Genomic DNA, 20,609 nt, shown 5'->3' with positions numbered 1-20,609 from the left:
ATCTTGGTTTATGAATCAACTCGCCTTGAACCAAGTTGATAGAGGACCTAGCCAAGGTAATGTGTGTATAGGTTTACTTCACTCTGCCCAGTGGTTTCAGAGCAGAAGATTATTTTATATTTTTGACCAATCCAAAATGGCTGCCAAACAATCAGGCTTATTGATCAACTTGTCTTGAACAAATCTGAATACAGGTCATAATGTAACTTTATGCACCAAGTTCCACATCTATCTCATAAGATGATGTTTGAGTTTTGTCTAATTATTGTCACTTAATCCAGTATTGTCACTACACCATATAAGGTATGACCTCATGACACCATACTATCTGTATCTACCACCAAACCAATTTCTGGGTGATTCAGTAGTTTTAATTGTTTGGTCATATGAAATAATACACCTACCAATAGGTGTCCAGAAACTTTGTTGCTTGGTCCCCAATTACCAAGAGCCTGATTTTCTTCCCATTCAAGTTAGAATGTAAAAATATGCAATATATATTGGTCTTGTCTAAGAGGTATTTTTGTAATAAGTCATGCTTGAATGTCGTCGTCTTACCCGTAGATTTCATCACATTCCTGTGAATGATCGCAATTTACATTTGTTTTGCTCATGTGGTTTTTAGATGTTTTATGCATGCCTACTGGTACCTCTAATATATTATTTATAATACAATCAGGAAATCCATTTCACAAATGAAGTGTGCCTTACTGAATTAACATGGTAAGATACCCACCTTCCTGAAATGTTTGTTCATTGGAATTGTTCAGTGTGCGTTTACTTTTCAAATAACCATGGCCCCTGAACTTCATACATGCACATATACCGACCGTTCTGCAGAGAGAGTCTGGACTCATGAATGTGATGTATCCTGTCAATGATTTATCAGTGTTAGTTTAAAACTGTCAGCAGAGTGGTCTTTAAGGTATTTATTTGGAATAAGATGAAGGTGTTTATAATATCTGTCTCTGTCCACCTATCAGAACAGTATATAGTTGTTTAGACAAGGAATCGAAAGTCATGTGAAGGTACTAAGCTAATGATGCAAAAGATTGTGTGTCCCTGGATGAAATTTGATTGGTTGACTTGATGGCACAGTCACTGGTATTGACGGTTTTTCAATTGCCTTATTCCAGCTCCAGAGCATCCCGAGTACAGGGAAGATGCTTTAGTTTATTGCAGGTCATAAAGAAAGAAGGAAGGTTGATGAGAGGAGAGAGAGAGAGAGAGAGCGCAAGTCATAAGCCCATGCACAGAGAATGCTTTATCACTGGGTATTTTTTCATTTGTGTAAGATATGACACCTCATCATAAGCCTCAGCTGTAAAAGTAATTTCTGATTCATCATTTTATGGCCTTCCCTTTGACAGAAACCTTTGCTTCTGTGTTTTGTATATAGAAATGCAATTGATGTCTCCTGTCCCCTGCCTTGGTAAATAGGGCAGCAGAGCTCTGCAACACAAAACGGTTAAGTCAGGAATGACAATTCGTATATACTTACATAAATGAACGGTTTCACTGAGGCATCATTTGCAGAATATTTTCTGATATTGCAGAGTTCCTTTAACATTGGCATGAAATAGCGAATAGGCTAGCTGCTCTCGTTTGTTTATTTTTTATTATTGTTTTGTTTCCCCTCCCTTTTTCCCCACCTTCCTCAGCAGTTTGTATTTTGTGCTCAATGTATACTCAGAATACCAAAACTTCCTGACATTAAAAACTCACGACTCCCATTCCCCACCTCTTGGTTGACTTTGGGCAGTTGTTTGATTCTGAACTAACTTGTCTGTGATTTGTCACCGTAGTGCTGCTCTTTTTTTTCCCAAGTGCAGACTTTACAGTACCTGTATCTAGTAGCGGAACAGATTGTTATAAATACAAGGTTTCCCACCTGCATCAGATTCCACTGGTTCAATCTGTTGACTGTTTTGCTAATCACAGATTGTCCTGGTGACTCATGTCATAGTTTCCCCAAGTTACTTACACTAGAAGATGGTTCCTTTCATGCTTTAAATAAATGAACCTTAAATATATCTCCAGTGTGAAGAAATCTACTGTCTTATAGGAAGCAGAAATTGTTTTTTCTTTTTTGGTTAGGACAGCACGGTGTAGGTACAATTTGAAATAACCATTAATAGAAAGAAAAGCTATTCATTTCCCACTAGCAATATCCAGTGCATCATAAACCACACATTACATAACCTAATCAGTGACTTTATTATAATGAGAAATACCATTCAAGGCACAAGCATTGTTCGGGTTGTGTTTGTGTGTCATGTTGTGCTGATTCTACTTTGTCATTCTGCTAAATTAAAAAATGTATGGGCTCAAGTTTTAGCTGAATTATACAGAGGGATGTTTGAAAGTTATTTACTACATATACTATGAAATCCACTATCCTCCTTCCAGCCATTTCAAAGCGTCTACTGATATGTCCGTTTCCACTCGGCTCTTTAAAATAAATCACTGGGTCTCTGAGAAAAACTATTCTGACTCTCGTCGTGCAGTCTATTTTAATAGTCCACAGCAAGTAAACACTGCATTGACTGTTTTATACAGGATTTTTCCTGCCAATACCTTTGCAACAAAAGGAAGTGATGTGGTGTGATATTTTACTCCATATTAGTCTTGCATGCTAATAAGTTTGGAGGTCTTGTTATTTTAATTGCATAATCTTTATGGCAGAATTAATTTGCTTACAAGAATCCAGGATTACCTTGTAATTTCCTTTATTAAACAAAAGGAAAAGACAGGTTTAACTATTAACAGCATTTTCAATTATCAGTACGTTGGGTTTTAAGATTAAAATCTGTTTAAATAACTGGACTGAACTTGCATATTAATACAGCTTGATCTGTTGCTGCTGCAGCTGTCACTGTTTCAGGGAGAGCAGCATTGAAAAATGGAGGTGGGATATTGCCTAATGCTCATCCAACCCTCTGCCTGAACCCTGCTTCAGCTCTGGTTAGGTCAACAGGCAAGATTGACAAATGCAGTTTTCTCACCTATGAAAACAAGCACAAGCAATACGGCCTCGGTTAAAAAAAAAAAGATATCGCAGTAGATGGAATCTGTCAGCAGGCCCTATTTCAAATCACTTTACATTCTGCCTTAGTGGTGGTTGAAATACAGGAGAACGCTTGGCTCCAGCAGTTTCCACATGATTTGTTTGGGTAAAATATAAACGAGCAGATGGGTCCTATTTTGCTTTATTGTTCCAAGTAGTTTATGCTCAAGACGTGTAGCCTAGTAAATGTGTTCTCATTTCTTCCTGAATAGACAGAGTATTGACAGGTACATGCATCATATACTGTAGTCATTTTTTGCAGTGTATTGCATCAAACTGCACATTTTGTACTTTGTAGCATTTGTGCTAATCTTCCTATAGTGAACTTCTGTTTATAGAAATAGTTTCACATTTAAATGTAGATAAGGTTCTCTGGGCTCTGATTTAGATATTCATGGAATTGTAAAATGTATTCACCGCCAACTACAATTATTACATATAGATGACTCCATTTTAGACCCCCGCCATCCCCTGAACAAGACTTACGGTTGCTGTTTTGGTGTAGTTTTTCTGTGAGACCATTAAATCTTTACTGCACAATTGATGTTTTGAAGTTTGGAGGAAGACATGCTGTTTCCCCTTCCCAAGACCAATTCTGTCTTTTATATATTGGATTGAGCAGTGGGACACAGTGGGAGTACAGTATGGTGCGCATGTTCAAAAAGGGCTCTGAGGGTGTTAAATCAATAATGGCAATCACACCACATTCGGGCTAAAAATACACATCAGCTATATCTTTGTAATCTCACAGGCTGTTAGTTGCCAGGAAAGTTTTTAGCCCCTGGACAGACCCCACCCACCACCCCCCATTATGCACAAATATATTTGCTGCAGGTCTTCAGGAAAATAAATGTTGTTGTAATAACATGCGTCTTTTAAAGTAAGCCTCGACCACATGACCATGCTCTAATAAATAACGAATATTCTGCAAATCGTTAGGCAGCAAATCGCATTTGCCTAGCCAGTTGTTGGTTGCTAATTGATCCCATAACTTCATCAAGCATTTCCTGCTTGATTGTAGTGAATCCGCAGCCGTGTCCTGGATTCGTAAAGAATGGCCACTTGTGTGAAGAGTTGCCACTCAGTCAGGCATTTACTTGTACTTCATTTTTCATGCTTTGATAGTGCATCTCCAAGGAATGCCTTTTGTGCTTTTTAAACTTGATTGGAATATTATTTTTCTTGAATTGTAACTTGATGGAAGTCTTGCAGGAGAAAAGGCAGGTCTCTAATTCATCAGATCTTCATCATTGCCTTGAAGTGTTATTAGAAAGTGAGAAAACATCTGCAACCTTTGCCAGCTAGGTTTACTTTATAGTATGTGTTGATATAGGATCCTTAATAATAATACAAAATAATAAGTACCTTTCTAAAACAATCTGAATTGATTTCTCTGCCACATAAATGTAGTATTACTCAGTTATAATTTTAGATCGCCTTAAAGAAATAAGGTTCAGATGTACCAAACTGCTGAAACAGCAATGACTAATTTTGTTGTATTGTTGTATGCATTGCTTGCTTATATGGCAAATTCCGTATTAGACATGTGCAGTGAGTTTGCTGGCCTTGAGCCAAATGTCCTTCGAGGGATGACTGAGAGGAGATTGGAACAGATGGGGTTTTAGCTATTTGCAGAGTCCTATTTTATACTCCTGACTGACATGGTAGTTGAATTGAGCGAGTAATTGCCCACAGGCAATTTTTCTCCTCATCAATATACTTCAATGTCTTCTTGTATCTCATTGTTTATTGCTATGGCCCTACTGTTTTGTTTTAAATGGACGATTAAAACCATTGCTGCATAAAGATATGTATATATACAGCCCATTTCAGTCATCCTCCAAATGGTGCAGTTCCCTGAACAGGACGAGAAATACTGCGATTCACTGATTTTTGTTATCTTCTAATTTAGAAGGTATCAGATGTAAATGATAAATATGTTTGTGCCCAATATTAAATCAATTGGGGGAAGATACTTAATACATATATATTGCTTTGGTTTCTGAAGAAAATTACATAACTGCATTTTCACTTTTGATTTAGGCTAGACAAAGACAGTCCCTGTGGAAGAAAGCCTGGACTAACAATATAGATCAAATGTCAGTCACAGACCTACAGAAATCTCACTGCTTGGCACCATGGGACCCCAGTGGCTCTGAGGGGCACTGACCTTTGCTTCTGCCTTAAGTAAATCTTATCGAAAGTACTCTCATGCAACAGCCATAATGGTGCTCCTACTGTAGTTAGCATCTAAAAGCTTGAACTTGAATATATATATATATATATATATATATATATATATATATATATATTTATATATATATTTTTTCTTTTAAAACCAGATGCTTACAGTCATATTGATTATCTGAATGCTTCTGGGGAAAGGTTGCAGATGACTGAGCCATAGGCAAAAATTCACACTGTGTTAAAATAAAAAAATAAAGTAAATGCCTGGTTGGGTGGGGGGATGTTGAGCCCTTTTTTGTCCAGTTCATTCAAGCATACTGCTGTCGACATCAGGCTATAGGGTTTGATTTGTGTCTGCCTCTCTGATAATAGGTTGGCTCCCCTTTCTATTCCATAGTCACAGTGCTAAGGTTGATATGGCCGAGTCATCAGTCACTGCACAGTATAGTCGCAATATCCCAGGTCTTCCCTGGCCATCCTTTTCAGTGAGATCATACTATTAGACCTGTATTGAGATTGGTAGAGAAAATCCTGTTACCAAGTGTTTTTTTGTTTTTTTTTAACCTAATTTCCTAAACAACATTCATAACAAGCAATTAACCTTGAATCCTGCATTAGTGTGACTTCAGTCAACCTCCCCCATATATCTGTACTGCATTACACTCGTTCATTGTAGGTATGTATATTTCAAGGTAGCTGCATCCAGGCTTTTTCTTCGATCACTAATGTGTGTTTAAGCTTACATTTATACACCTACGTAAATGTCTGTTTAGACAGGTGCTAGATTAGCTAGCAATAACAATGTCCTGGTTTGACCCATTTAGTTTTCCATCTTTGTCAGCACACTGAGATTTCCCATAGTCGAAAAACTCTTGATCATCAAATCATCTGTAATCCCACAAGCCATCTGTAGTAAGTGTGTATACAGCAGTAATCCTGCACATTGTACACACGTGGGTGAATTTGTCATTCGTAAACCTCATCTGCTTACCCCTTGCTCTGTGGTCTATACATATTGTGTGATGGACCAGGTGAGATTCATAGGACTGTAGTTGGCTTTCATGGTGCGGGGCACTGTACACCCCTGGACACTTTCAGAAGGTAGGGCTTGATTGGGTGCTTCTTACTGAAAGAGAATCATTTGGTCTTTTTTTATATACTTGTTTTGTGAGACATACAGTTTTAACATACACTTGAGATATTGTTGAGGGTGAATTAGAAATGATCTCCGCAGTGACTCATTTAAATGCACTGGCCAGTTCATTTAAAAAATGTTAGAATATAAAAGGGATAATCCCACTTCATTTTTTAGAAGAGCATCTGTGATTTTGCACCGGATGTGATTTCCCCAATATTTCAGCCCACTTATTATTTTATTGGTTTGATTTTTCAAAGCATAACATTTGCCATAGAAGTGAGGAACATGTGAGACCGCAGCACTGACCGCTGAAATCTGCACCTCCGCACCCTGCCGCCGGGAACAGCATCACCTTCAGCAGCTATCCTCAGGTCACACGGCGTGTCACTGACATGCTGCGTATTATTTCTGTACTTAAGCAATAAATTCAGACATAGCCAGTTATTAATTATAATTAGGATGACACATTTCAGCATGCATTCATCATTTTGTTTTGCTGGAAGGTGACTTTATCGAAGTCCTATTTGTCTTTTATGTTCTTTTTGCTGCTGTTAACTGTGACAGACGTCATGGCAGTCCTCCACGTGGGGGGGCGGGGGCGGGAACATCTCTGTGAAAATGGCAGTTTGAGTTATACCTAAACTGTGGGTCTCTGTTGAATCATGCTTTATATATATTTATAGATGAAGGGGCCAAAATACCAAATACAATGCTTGATGTTTCTCAGTATTCACTGTGGCAGATGGGGACTGGCATATAGCTTTTAGCTGTGTGCAAGTGTCATCATTGTCAGGCCCCACAAAGTTACTCGGTGTTATAGAGGCGTTGCACTTTGTATTTTTGTGTTTATTGGGAGGCATCTGCAATCCTGGTTTCTTGCAATTACTTTCACACCATCTGTAAAAACCTTCTTTCTACAAGTGATTTTAGACTATTATTCTTTGTGAACACGTTAATATTGATTTTCTGAATGCTAATTAAAAATAAATGCTAAAGTGAATGGATGAGAGAGGATACTGAACTATCTTCTCACAAAAAAAGTGGTCAGAGGGGCTTCATTGAGAAAACACAGGGTGTTTGCTCTTTATACTAACTGTTAGGAATCAATTATTACTAATTAATGTTGATATTTGGGTTATTATTATTATATTGCTACTGGATTTTGTCTGTTATTTACTTGAGGGTCTGTATTGAAACCTGAAGATTATGGCAAGCTCAGCCCAGTGAGATTTGAAGGGTTATGACCGAATTATTCGTTTTGCAGTTTCCTTTCAAATTGTATCTGCTATCTAACAAAGATTAAAACCATTGACACAAACTGTCAATAACAGTGGTCTGACGTTTTTAAGGTGGCATAATTCAACGTCCCAAACTTGAAATTAGAGCGTCTTGTCTGAGTCACTGAACCCCCCTGTGGCAAGGACAAATCAAAGGGATTTTAGATTTTTCTATTTACCAGTATTTAAGCAGGCAGATGGCAAATGAAGTGCACACATGCAATGAGATTTCCAGGGTTGCCTCAGTATCCGTGAAAACAAGAAGCCCTCGTCATATTTTTTGGAGCAAAATGAAAAATCGTCTGCAGCACTCTATATCGTCGACAATCCAGCCACCGTGCCTGCAAAACAGTGAATCTCCTGGTGCCAGACAAAAGAGGACTCTTGCTCTGTGGCAAATTAGCAAATTAGTTCCCCCTCAGGATGGTATATAGTCACCATGATAGGTAGCACAAGCCTAGCAGTAAAGCGGCACACAGTTGGTCATGGACTAAGGCGTTCATGCTGGGCTATCCCCCAGTGTGCTGCCTTTTGTGGACTGGTTCCAGGAACATGTTGCCGGAGTGTCACCAGCCAGGGGCCTCTGTGTGCTTCATACTGGCACTCTGCTGCAGTGGTTGACAGTTGATTCTCTCCTTCTTTTCGGAAGAGAAATTCTGCACTTTACAAACTGGTGTGACCAGAACCACCTGGAGATGAGTGTTAAGAAAACGCAAGACACGGACAGGACAGTAGTGTTCTTCCCACATTAGTAAAGGAGTCTGTTACTGCTAGAATAGCTTCAAATAGATATCTTGCTCTTGAAGTAGACGATTAATTGAAATTTGACATACTGCCACTAAGATTAGGAAGATGCAACAATGTTTCTATTTAATGTTACTGCTCAAGTCTTTTCATGTTGACCAGACTGTGGTGTCATTATTCTATTGTGGTGAAGAGCATTATCTCCTTCTACCTTATATGTATATTTGGAAATATGGATAGTAAGGACCAATATAAACTATGACCGTAAGATAATTGGCATCAACCAACAGTCTGCGGTAGTCTAAATTGATTGGCAACAAGATAAAAACTAATTATAGAGGACTATAGCCATCCCCTTCATAAGAGTCTGTGTAGGTGCTGCAGGAGAGGAAGTAAGCGTTTTGGGAACTCTTTTATTCCAATTAGGCAATTAGGTTATACAACAAACGCTTAAGCCGAAACACTGTAATCTATATGGTTTTGCACGTATAGTACACTGATATGTGGAACTGCACTTTATGATGATTAATTCTTAATGAGGTTTCTCAGTTATGTTGTATGTTTGAATGTCTGATTGTTAAATGTTTTTAGTGTAATTTGTTTTCTGGCCAAATGAATAGAGGTTTTGACTTGTCTTTTTTTTACTTCTTTTGAGAAAAGCCTGACCCCTGCCAAAGGAGCCTTCTCTGAATACCAGAATTTTATCAACATTATTTTCCGTGCCTTGATGTATGTTAATTCAACACCAGACCAGTGTGTGTACTGTAAATTTATGTAGAACTCATGCTTTCAAAATTGCTGTCTCTTAATCCCAGCCCTCCAAAACAAGATTTGCAAGCAAAGTGTTTTGGACAGAGATGATTAATTCTGTAATGGTGTAAACCTACATATTGCATCGTGTACTATCTTTCAGTTGAGTTCATTGGGAACTGTGTTCCCTGCTTACCAAACATGTTCCCTAAATTGCTTTGTGTGTAAGAAGCTATGTATTGAGCATAAACATCTAGAATGCAAGAATTAAAAAATGTATTGCTAACAAAAAGGGGTTTTAAGCAGGCTATGAAATTGGACCTTGCAACTCGCTGGAAAATATTCAGCCTAGTGTGGTTTTATAAATGCAAGATAGAGATTATGTAGTTTCTGAAAAGTTTAAAAGAGGTGATGGCTGCAGCGTATTAAGGTCATCATGGGAAACCGTACGAATAATGCTGGAAAACCAGATTAAGGGAATTTTATTAAGATCTGGCAATCATGCTGTGGGTAATGGCAGCTGGAGAAACCACATTACAAACCATGTTTACCAACAGCTCAGTGTTAAGACCCCTCGCCATCAGTAGAACTACATTTAGCAATTCATTGCTGACCTTCCAAAATCTGTTCTCTTTTCATGTCATGTTTTTGTTAACCCTGGATTGGAAAAGCCAGAGTTTATCTGTAGTATGCGCCCGATTTCTGCCCAGTTTTCTCGTAAATCATTCAAACGTAAAGCTTTTGTGGAGAAAATGCTGCTTTTCATATTTTCAGTCCATCTGCATTGGAATACTACAATATAGCCATGAAACACAATAATGGAAATTAAATCCTACTGCAGCCGTCTTACCTGCCAAATGCCTCATTGCAGTGATGTGGCTTAATGGACATTGATATCGTAATTATGGAGTGGAATTTAAGAAAAGTGCATATGTAGTGATGTCATCCTGTGTTAGTTGTAGCTTTTGAGGACCTGTTCCCTGCAAACATGAGGACGGCAGAGATGAGCTTTGAATCCCATTTAGTTGCAACCAGCCCTGATGCCCACAGAGTTCAAGACTGTTGCACAATGCATGTGGCATTACAAGAATTGCAAAGATGTACAGGTGGAATTAATGATCTAGCCTGTATCCTCCTTCATGCACATTTGCTCACTGTAATGTTGCTCCTTTCTGTAAAATTTCCGATTCTGTTTACAGGAGAAACAATTGAGTTTTTATTTTCCATTTAATCAATCACCAGTATATCATCAGGATTTTGTTTTCCTAACTCTCGACTGTCATCAGTCTGTACATTTCATGCATTCTTTACATTGACGTGTTAAAATGGGGCCAATTCAACGCATTTAGTTTCTAGTGTCGCTTAGTATTAGAGATCAGGGACCCAAGCTTACAAAATAAATAACAATCATTACAATACCCTAGGAAGAAAATGTATATTAAGACATGAAATGGTGATTAGTATAGTATTACAAACTTGATGGCAACTTCTTTTGCCAGAAGAGTTTTGGGTCTTGTGTCTCCCATGGAAAGCTGCCATGTTTGGAATTTGCCATTGGCGGTTGGGTTGGAGTCATTTAATCCAAGCCTACACATTTATTTTCAATGTAGGGGACATATACATTCAGTTTCCTTGGTTGTCAGCTAGTATATTTCATGGCCTTTAAGCTTGGCATAGGGAAAACATAACCATCAGCTCAGTTCTGCAAAGCCAAATGTAGACCTTTGGGATCTTTGGGGGTATTCAACAACTGTCTGTTAATTTGTTCTAGTAAACTAATGCATTACTTCTGTTTCCCTGAACACTGGCTTTGGTCTTTGCTTCCTCCTCAACACATAAATCATGTATTACACAAGGTTCCAGGCTCTTCTGACATTTGGTGAAAGGAAACTATTTCATTGAGTCAGATTTTTAATTCTTATGTTTTCCTGAGGACAAATTTGTAGTGAGCAGCCAGCAGAGTTTATTGGTGCTCTTGCAATGCACTGCCAGGCCGTGCTGTTACTGTTTTGCTGTGATAACTGTATCAGTCTTAATAAAGGCACACTTGCCTCTAGGCATTGTCCGTTAAGCTCCCCTGTTGCAATTTCTGTAGCACCAATGCAATTACTTTCCCATTTTAGAGCTCAGACCCTGGTGACATGCCATTAAAAAGATTCTTGTCACTAAATAATAGGTTAGTTCTTTGACAAAACCCCAACTCGACTTAGTGCACTTAAAAGAGGAGTCACAGTGTACACACCTTGTCATAACCGTGAACAGCACACCAAACAAGACTGTGAATGGTACATCTTCTAAAAGAATGGGGGTTGTTAGTATTCTCGGCATTATAGTAGGAAATGAAATAACAACTTTAAGCATTGCATGGACACCTTACAGCAAAAATATTATCTGTTTAATTATCATTATTATATGAAGGTATATTTATACAATGACTCCAATTTATATATCCAGTAGGGGTCTCAACACTAATCTTTTAGTTGGTAAGTTTGGAGCTTAAAAATGAATGGAACCTAAAGCATAATCCAAACAAACCATGTAGATGCTGTATATCATTCCCACTGGAACGCTCATAGTATTAATCATGAAACAAAATGCACTGCCACCACAAATTTTGATGAAGGTTGGTCCCTGGAAACATTTCAAGCAATGCAAATGTTTATATTTCCAGTGACAATATACTCCTTTATGGGTCTGCCAAAAGCATTTTTGTATTGTCTACATTAACTTATATTCTATTGTCTAAGGAATAGTCAGTGTTTTGATTACATCTCCCCTTCACTCCAATAGCAGAAAAACAGTGAAGAAGGAAATCAGATGCAATCTAATGGAATCAGAGACTAAAACTGTTACAACATATTTAATGAATACTTTGTGAATGTGTCTACAGAAGATGCTAACCTCATTCTGCATTTTACAGATTGTCCTTTGCACCACTGAAGGACACTTTAGCTCAAGTCTAGCATTAGAGACTATGTGCACTCAAAACACAAGGGCCATCTAAGCCTAATGGGGTTTACTCTCCTTAAGGAGGATGACACACATGCAACAGAGATTATTGGAAGTTTGCTAAAGGTTGCAGATAATAATCGTGCACAATTTCCATACATAAGAAGGGGGTTAAAGCTGACGGACATAATTACATATGTTAGTATTACAAGTAGTCTGTGATGAGTACTTGATCGGGTATGGAATCATATTAAAGAGCTACATTTAGAATTTCCTACACAAAAGCCGTATTAAACGACTTAATCAACACCGTGGGTGGAGAAGTAGGCAAAAAATGGACAACCAAAGTGTTCATGATGTGGGAGCTGCACACAGCGTTAGCTACTTGAATTGAACACTACTATAAGGTGGAATAATATTAGAATCTACCGTCTATACAAGAAGGATGTGGTAAGGGGAATATATATATAAGTTATGAGAAGAAATATCAAGTAAAGATGAACTCTCACTTTTTTTGGTGTTGACTCAAAACTTTTATTCTTCTGATGGGGTGTTAATTGACACAAAGTGTGAAGCAGGTGTGCAATTCTGTTTTTAATATTCATGAACCTGAGTGCTTGACTTGTCTTTTTGTTGTGTTAAGAGCTTCAGAGCACAAGACAGAGATGAATGTTTATATACCACCACACAGTATGCAGGCAGATGGATTTGGCAGAAATATAGTGTGAGGGGGACCAGTAACCTTGAATGGTCTTATCTGGGTGCAGTATTTAAAGTAGACTCCTTCTAGAAGCTACAGATATTTTCCAGGACTACGTGACTAGCCACATGTATCGCTTTAAGAATCATTGAACCCATCTGGTTTCAATAGAGAGATAAGAGACATCAACCCAGCGCTGACCAGCAAGGGGAAAAGCTCATTTTGAAAGTCTGTATTTCTCCAGTAATATCTCTGATGCTCTAATAAAGTTTAAATGTTTGTTGCAGAAGCGTTGCAATTTGATCAGTCTATTGAGGCAAGAATGAAGCATCCCCCTAATGAAATCTCGCTGCATCTTTTACATATGCTAGTCAATCCTGGGAAAACAAGAACAGGTGGTGGTTCTTGGTCCCACGTCAACCACACAGATGCTGATGAAACAAAGTTATGGTGTGCTTCACTGGAGAAATAGTTAGCAGACAAATGAAATTGAAGTGAGCAATGTGTCTTTAGAGGTTTTGTTTAAATCCCTTTTCACATGTGGGAGTGCTTGCATTTGTGATGTGTGGGTGTCTAGAATCCAGATAACCCCCCAAAATGGTTAGAAATCTTTGTTCTGAGTTTGTTGTGCATTTTGAAATGGAAAACTTTCAAAGCCCTCAAGTCTTGGATTGCACTGAATTGCTTTTCTGTGTTTTATTTAAAGGTAATCTGGTGATAATTGAGCAGCATTGGCTTTTGTATGCGACAGGTTTGCTCTGCTGCTGTTTACACTTTGCAGGGGAATTGTGAAAACAAATGACAGAGGAGAAGAAATCTAGCTTTGGCTACTTTAACAGCTGGACTTGTGAAATTTATTTATTTAACAGACCTGTAAAAATAACAAAATGGAAAAATACCAAACTGATCCTATTTCAGTTTAGGATCAGATGGCAAACAGGTACACATTGTCACCAACAAGGCAAAGCTATTGCAAGAACTTTTACTGAATAGTTTGGTCTGAAACAGATGGGATGGAAGCTATATTTTGAGAGACAGCTGTTTAAATACATTTTATAGTGTCAATAGCTTTCTTTTTTTAAGAGCAGAGAAATATCAGCGCTTGAGGCTTTTATTGCCCACAGCACAGCAAGCGCAAATTACACATAAGCAAAGCCAACAGTGGTGCATTTGCAGTTCCTAATTTTTTATTCTCTGCGAGTTTCTAAATCCTGCAAAGTCACTCTAAGCCTTCTGAATGCGGAGATATGTACACATGCTTTATAGGGCCTTACAGGGTTAGTGTACGGAATTGCAATCTCTGTTGCAGAAATTCATAATGAAACGCAGGAACAGTTGAATCTGATAACTCAAAAAGCAGAATCTTGGAAAAGCGGTCTGACTATCCCTTAATTGCCAGCTAATGAAACAACAGCAGCAGAGAGAAGACATGAGTGAAGGGAGTTAGTCATGTTGACAGGGGTCCGCTTCAGAAGTAGCACGAGCAAGCTGGCAGGAGTCCAGAGGTTAACAGCTGAATCAAGTTAGCAAAAGTGACCTCCTCCTCTCATCATCCGGCCACAGAAAGAGGGTACTGTGCTCTAGTCTGTCTATTTATGTGGCTTCTCTTGAGCAGGCAGGCTGTTTTTTTCTTTAAAGGGATCTATGTTTTTGTTTTTTGTTGCCTGACTCTTGTTTCTTGTTTTTCTTATTCATTTTTTTTTTTTCCCAGCGAGTGAGACTTGCCATGACTTCCATCCTATGTTCTTCACTCACGATCGCTCCTTCGAGGAGTTCTTCTGCATCTGCATTCAGCTGCTCAATAAGACCTGGAAAGAAATGAGAGCCACCTCTGAAGACTTCAACAAGGTGAGATGCATGGCAATAAAAACTAAACATTTGAATTACGCATTTCATTTTTAGGGTTGCTGAACTTGGCTTTATTTCTTACAACTAGGTAGCTACATGAGATTTCTTTGCTGTGCAGGTAAAGTGATTTTCCTTTACAAAGCCTTTTGTGCTTCATAAGTGGAGAGTAGTACAGTCAGTTACAGGGGTGCAAGAACTGCAACAGTGTACCTAAAGGATCAAAGTCATGGAGTAGGCACACGAGACTAGCAGTCCTTTCAGCTTTCCTGTCTAGAGTAAGATGTACACAAAATATTAATAAAATATGAATTCCTTTGGCACTTCTGTAAAGTGTCGTACCATATCTTATTGGGCTATAATTTCTTGTTCCCTGAAGGCAGATTAAATGCTTCTTTCTGACTGGGCATGACTCGGCCTGTTTGTGCTGTTCGGAGGAGATTTCCAGAGTAAGCTCCCTTGTCGCTGTGGTTGTTGAAAAGAGGCAGGGTGCTCAGGCGTCCTTTATTTTTTTCATAGCGTTTTGCAGTGTTAGAATAGCCCCCCTTCCCCTGGAGCTGTTGACCTTGGGGAAAGTTTTGTCTCCCATCCCAATAGTTTAATTGCTATACAGATTTACTAGATTTTATTTAATAGTGGTATTTATTATTACTATTTTTTAATATATATAGCTTGTGTTTTCCAATTTCTATTTTTTGTTGATTTTTTTCTTCTTTATATCAAAAATATGTACTGTTTGTGGGTGATGATCACCACCTTGAACAGCAAAAAAAAAAAAGAAAATTATGTGCAAGCAACAGACTGTGTTCTTGTAAAGGAACGAGGGTCTCTGGATACTGATGCAGCCGTGATCTTGGTCTCTGGTTGTTTGCAGATTAGAGTGAGTGGCACATGGACGTAAGAGATGGGATTGGGAAGCTGGGAGGCATCAATCAGACTGCCTTGCTTGATTGAGCCCCACACTGTATTTACATATAAAGAGCCCCGTGTGCTGGGATTGAGACACTGGGATATTGCACGAGCATTTAGAATCTTAATTAATTTCCCTGTCTATAACTGCTTGTATGCTTAAACTGATAAGATCTGTACAATAGAAATGTTTTGTTATCCTTCCTTATAATGCTTAGCTGATTATTGGTCTGAAGTATTATAAGCCTGGGTCTCTCCATATTTACCAATTAATTCCTAAAACCAACCCTGCTTTGTAGTTGGCATTATGATTAATACCAAGGGATGGAGGGAAAACAAAGCTTAAGTTTCTGTTCTCTTCATTTTCTTTGATTGTGTTTTAATTGAAAGGCAACAGGAGGATATTCAAAGTGAAAGTGACTCTAAGTAGTTTACAAAGAGAATGGTAACATTGTCTGGCAAGAATGAAAATTTGTGTTTCTGTGATGCAATTTGCAAAAGTATTGTGTTGGCAATAGCCAAGAAAATTTACCATTCTCCAAAAATGCTTACTAAACAAATGTATACATTTTTTTTAATAATAAAAAAGGTACACACAATGAGGTGAAAGTATTAGTATTAAATCTATCCATTATGCATTCCAACAGAAATTTTACTTTATCATTAATTCCCCCTCCCAGGAAAAACACTCATATCTGCTGTTTCACATTTAAGTGTGTGTGTGTGTTTACGCGCACATGTATGTCTCAGAATTTTCTTAAGGCCTACTGTGCCACTCAAGAATAGACCTATATCATGATGAACAATCAACCTGCAATAATAAAGAGCTCTGAATGCCCGATGTGTATTCGAAAAGCGGGGATGAATAATGTTCAAGCATGACTGCCTTAATGTCATGTCTTTCTATTGCAGCATAATCTATCTAATGTCTACGGCTGCTGAATTGATTTGTGCTCCGTGGCTCTCTACAGCACCTCCCTTATGAAGCGTGCCCGCCGGGCCGCCCTGCCTGTGCCAGTGTTGTCATGCAGGCAGTGCTGTGAGCTCTCGGGAGGATGCGGTGTCTGGGAAGCAGGCCGCCCTGCACATTAATCACACTGTCCGATATAATCATGCTCGCCCGCTAGGAGAAGCCTCATGCTTAAACATGACTCCGCCTTGTCTCTCCCTTCCCTACGTCAAATGGGTTTTTATAAACTGCAGGTTTAAGTTATGCACATAAATGTCACATACGTGTAAAATGCAGTCTCTGTTCACCAGATAGTCATTTCAGTGCTACAATTCAGTTGAACCAACAGAAAAAACACCTGCTGCAGGAAGTCCCCCTACCACAAAGTTATTGAGCTCATGTGCTATTGTTTGGCACTCAGAATTGTGTATCAATATATTGTGCTTGAGTTTTAACTTATAGCCAAAACCAGTAGCCAAAAAATCCTAAACATTACTATGCAAGAAAAACCTTTTCACTGACTTGCATAGAAACTTTATGATGCTTTTCATTTTAAATGGTTTTATTATTTTATTAAGTGATTCTGTATGGAAGAAAATGTTGCTGTGTGGAAGCACACTCATGCAGTGTAATAATTTATGCGTTTTCTATTTCACTTTTGTATCTTTGATTCGATGAATCCATTCCCTTGATGTCTGAAAGATCTAAATTTAAACCCATTTGCAATTATGTGAAGGAAATTCTAGTTGCTATCATAAAAACGAAAAACTGCAGTCTTATCTGTTATTGGTGTATCTGTTTTAGCCTACATATTCTTGAAAATGAAATGATGCTGTTATACATTTGCATTATATTCTGATATGCATTATACAGTAATATATTGGCAATAATGAACACCTACTTTAATATTTGTCTGTACAATTAATTTTACAAATTACAATTAATTACAAAGGAATTGAATTGTATAGTTATCCAGTCGTTGTTTTACTCTGCCAGGAATTTAGCCCCAGAAGTTCGTAATTTTAGGCATATTTAATTGTATTCTCTCATCTTTCTTCTCAGCTTCTTAAATGTACAATGGAATTTTCATTTTGTGTGTGTGACCACTATATTCATTTCTGTCATAGAGTGCTGATGGCTACAGTGCTAACATATATGTAGTTAATGTATATGATCTGTTTAAGCTTCAGTGTAAAATCAGATTACTCTGCTCGAATAATCCCAGAGAGCACAGAATGAGGAATCTGCTGTTATGAAATAACAGGAGGATTGGTAGTATGGAGCTCATTTTGAGGCACTTGGAGCCTAGCAGAGTTATCTAATGTTTTTTTCCCCCTGATTTCATCAAGAAGTAAAAAACAAAAAACAATAATCTTGCCGAGGTTCTATTCCTGGACTAGTATTACATTTTAAATAACTCAGCAGGGTTATATGGATCACTGGATCACTGGAAGTACTTAATATCTGAATACATACTATTTATTTATTTCTCTTGGAAAATGTTAAGGCCTGGGAGACATTTAATTTCATTCTATTACCCTGTGTCTGCTAGCATATGAGAAAGTGTGGCCTTACTGGAACTCTGTGTGTAGGGCATACCACAAGTGACTCATTGGGTCTACAGGTACAGTGTGGGTAGATGTGATTTAATGGGGGTGCCTGGAGGTGGTGAGAGGGCAATCCATGGACACACAGTGCATTTTGCTTTTACAACAACTTCTCATGTTGAAAAGAGGCTTAGATGGACAACGAACATGCCATATAATAGTTACTGCCATAATATATTGCTAGACTATTAGTATTCAAATTAACAATGTTAATTGTTGTTGTAACTGGCTGTCATTACACTTGAGGGTTTAGTACAATCAAATGTAGTTGTTGCTTGTCTTCTGTTTTTCTAAACCACATTCTCTGGGAAAATTGACACCTAAGAGTATATGTAAAATTAAGGGGTCTTTTCTTTTCCCCAGCTGTAGCCTGTCAGTCAGATTAGCACATACTGTATAGAAGTATTACATGGTAGAGACAGTCATGATTGATAGCTTAGGCCACTGGAGAGTTGACCCCAAATGGAGCGTCTTCACTGACCAGATGATGAAGCAGCAGAGATTCCCCTCCCAGACAGGAGACCCGATGCCGGGCTGATGGAGAGTGGAAGTTGTTAGGAAGATGAATTGGAGACAGATTCATTAGCCGAGAGGTTGATTTTCATGGCATGACAGCCCAGAGGAAAATTTGCTGACATACGGGTCAGCAAATCGGTATAATGTGATGTGTGGCTGGTGAGGAGACGTATCTTCAGGAAGCCCCCTGGGGTCCCGCTTTGCTGCTGCTGAGTCAAACTTTCTGAAATGTGAGAGATGGACCTCCGTGTCTTCCAGGGTTGATGTGTAATCCTCAGCTGTTTGTTGGGACTTTGTACTAAAATAAGTCATTTTGCATAGTATTGCCAGTCTCTTGATTAGACAAGCTTGTAACTGGAAAAAAAAGACCCATGCCCCCTTCCATCTCAGTATTTAAAATGATTCTTCCTCTGAGTGGGAGAGTTGCTAGTGGGAGCGCACACCAAAAAAGTCAACTCGCTAAGAAACATTTCCAGGTCTGGTTGCCCATCTGGAAAAACGCACGACGGCAAAACTGATAAAACGGCACTTTAGCCTTTGCAACAAAATAAGGCCATTCTTAAAGAATGAGCAACCTAGATATGATATATAACTACTGTAATAAGAGATTTGAGAGTAGATATTTCCTATTTTACTTTTTTTAGCAGGTGTTTATTTGCTAAAGGATGATGAGGAATCTCTTCCTCCACTTCAGTAAATAACATTCATGATTATTCTTCTGTAACAATGTATTTACATTCTGGGGAATCTACTCTGTGTTTTAATTGGAGCTGCACTAATGTTGTAGTAAAAATAAATAAATGCATGTGTCATTTTCAATTTAGTTTAGCCAGCATTAGAGAAAGCTATTTGTATGATTTAGATGCACATACTAATGCTTATTTATTTATGCTACTGAAGGACTGAGATTTCAACTTCACTGGGGGGGGGGTGTGCTTTGTACTCTCTCTGTTTTGGCTATCAGCTTAAGTATCAGCTGACCACAGAAGCATAAAAAACCCAGTTTTAAGCGGATGTAGAAACCTGGCTGTCATTCATCAAACTGAAAATGTACACTGTAGACATCTGTCCTTTAATAAAGGTAATTTGTGTTTACAATCGGTTCCTAATTATTAAAGGCTGCTGTGAAAGTCAGCTAGAGGGCACTCCTTAATCAGTTAGACAAGAAAATAAATATTAGGAATTGAGCCTTTAGCTGTTTAACACATCACACATGCACAACACACACAAACACATGCGTGCGCACACACACTGCATGGAAGGAGGTAAGAGGATTTGTGAACACCAGACCAACACTCTCCATCATAAAGTGCAAAGGATTCCACCGATTTATTTGTAAACATAAAAAATTGTCAAACGCATTTTTATTTGCATTTGTTCATCAGGAGAGTAATTGCATTAAATGGTCTTGCGTTTCTCAATAGAGCTGAACAGTGTTTTCTGGCAGATGATGCCTTTGTATGCTTATGTGTTTGTATGCCATTTTTGCTTGAATTCATTAAATATAACCCAACAGATAAAGGTTCTTGCCTCATATAGGTAGCTCAATATGTATGTATATAGTAACAAAAGCTGCTCTCTGTTTACTAACCATATCTCTTTCTGAATGATAGCTGCAAGGAACGTGTAATGCATGGCAATATAAATCAGATAACACATCAATAAAATGATGTTTCACTTTGTTAGGCTTTTTAAAATTGACAGTAGCAAGATGTCTCTTGAACAGCAACAAAAGCAACCATAAAGATGAGGAAATGAACTCCCCATAGTCTGTGTTCCTAAAGTGTTATTGGAATACTACCTTTTAGATGTTGAGAATAATACAAAAAAAGCTTCATGTTTTTGTAGATGTATACACCGACAGTCACAATTAGACATTCTTACTGAAACCCTACTCAGAGATAATGTTACCATTTATCTTACACATCTAAAAAATTTGCATTTTCACAGATTAATGCTGGATATAATTTT

The 20,609-nt window shown here is 38.2% G+C and overlaps 1 protein-coding gene across 7 annotated transcripts in view; it reads left to right on the top strand.

Moving 5' to 3' along the window:
• Positions 1–20,609, top strand: part of elmo1 (engulfment and cell motility 1 (ced-12 homolog, C. elegans)) — a 115,154-nt gene that overhangs the window by 65,107 nt on the left and 29,438 nt on the right. For all 7 annotated transcript variants that reach the window (XM_066715754.1, XM_066715752.1, XM_066715753.1 and 4 more), the window contains one exon: positions 14,524–14,660. In XM_066715754.1, coding sequence (XP_066571851.1) covers positions 14,524–14,660 — 137 coding nt within the window. The remainder of the gene's footprint in view (positions 1–14,523; positions 14,661–20,609) is intronic.

The sequence above is a fragment of the Amia ocellicauda genome, chromosome 10 (genome assembly GCF_036373705.1).
Source record: "Amia ocellicauda isolate fAmiCal2 chromosome 10, fAmiCal2.hap1, whole genome shotgun sequence".
In the NCBI taxonomy this organism is placed as follows: domain Eukaryota; kingdom Metazoa; phylum Chordata; class Actinopteri; order Amiiformes; family Amiidae; genus Amia; species Amia ocellicauda.
Note: the sequence above shows the minus strand (reverse complement) of the source record. Positions and strands in the feature narration are given on the sequence as shown.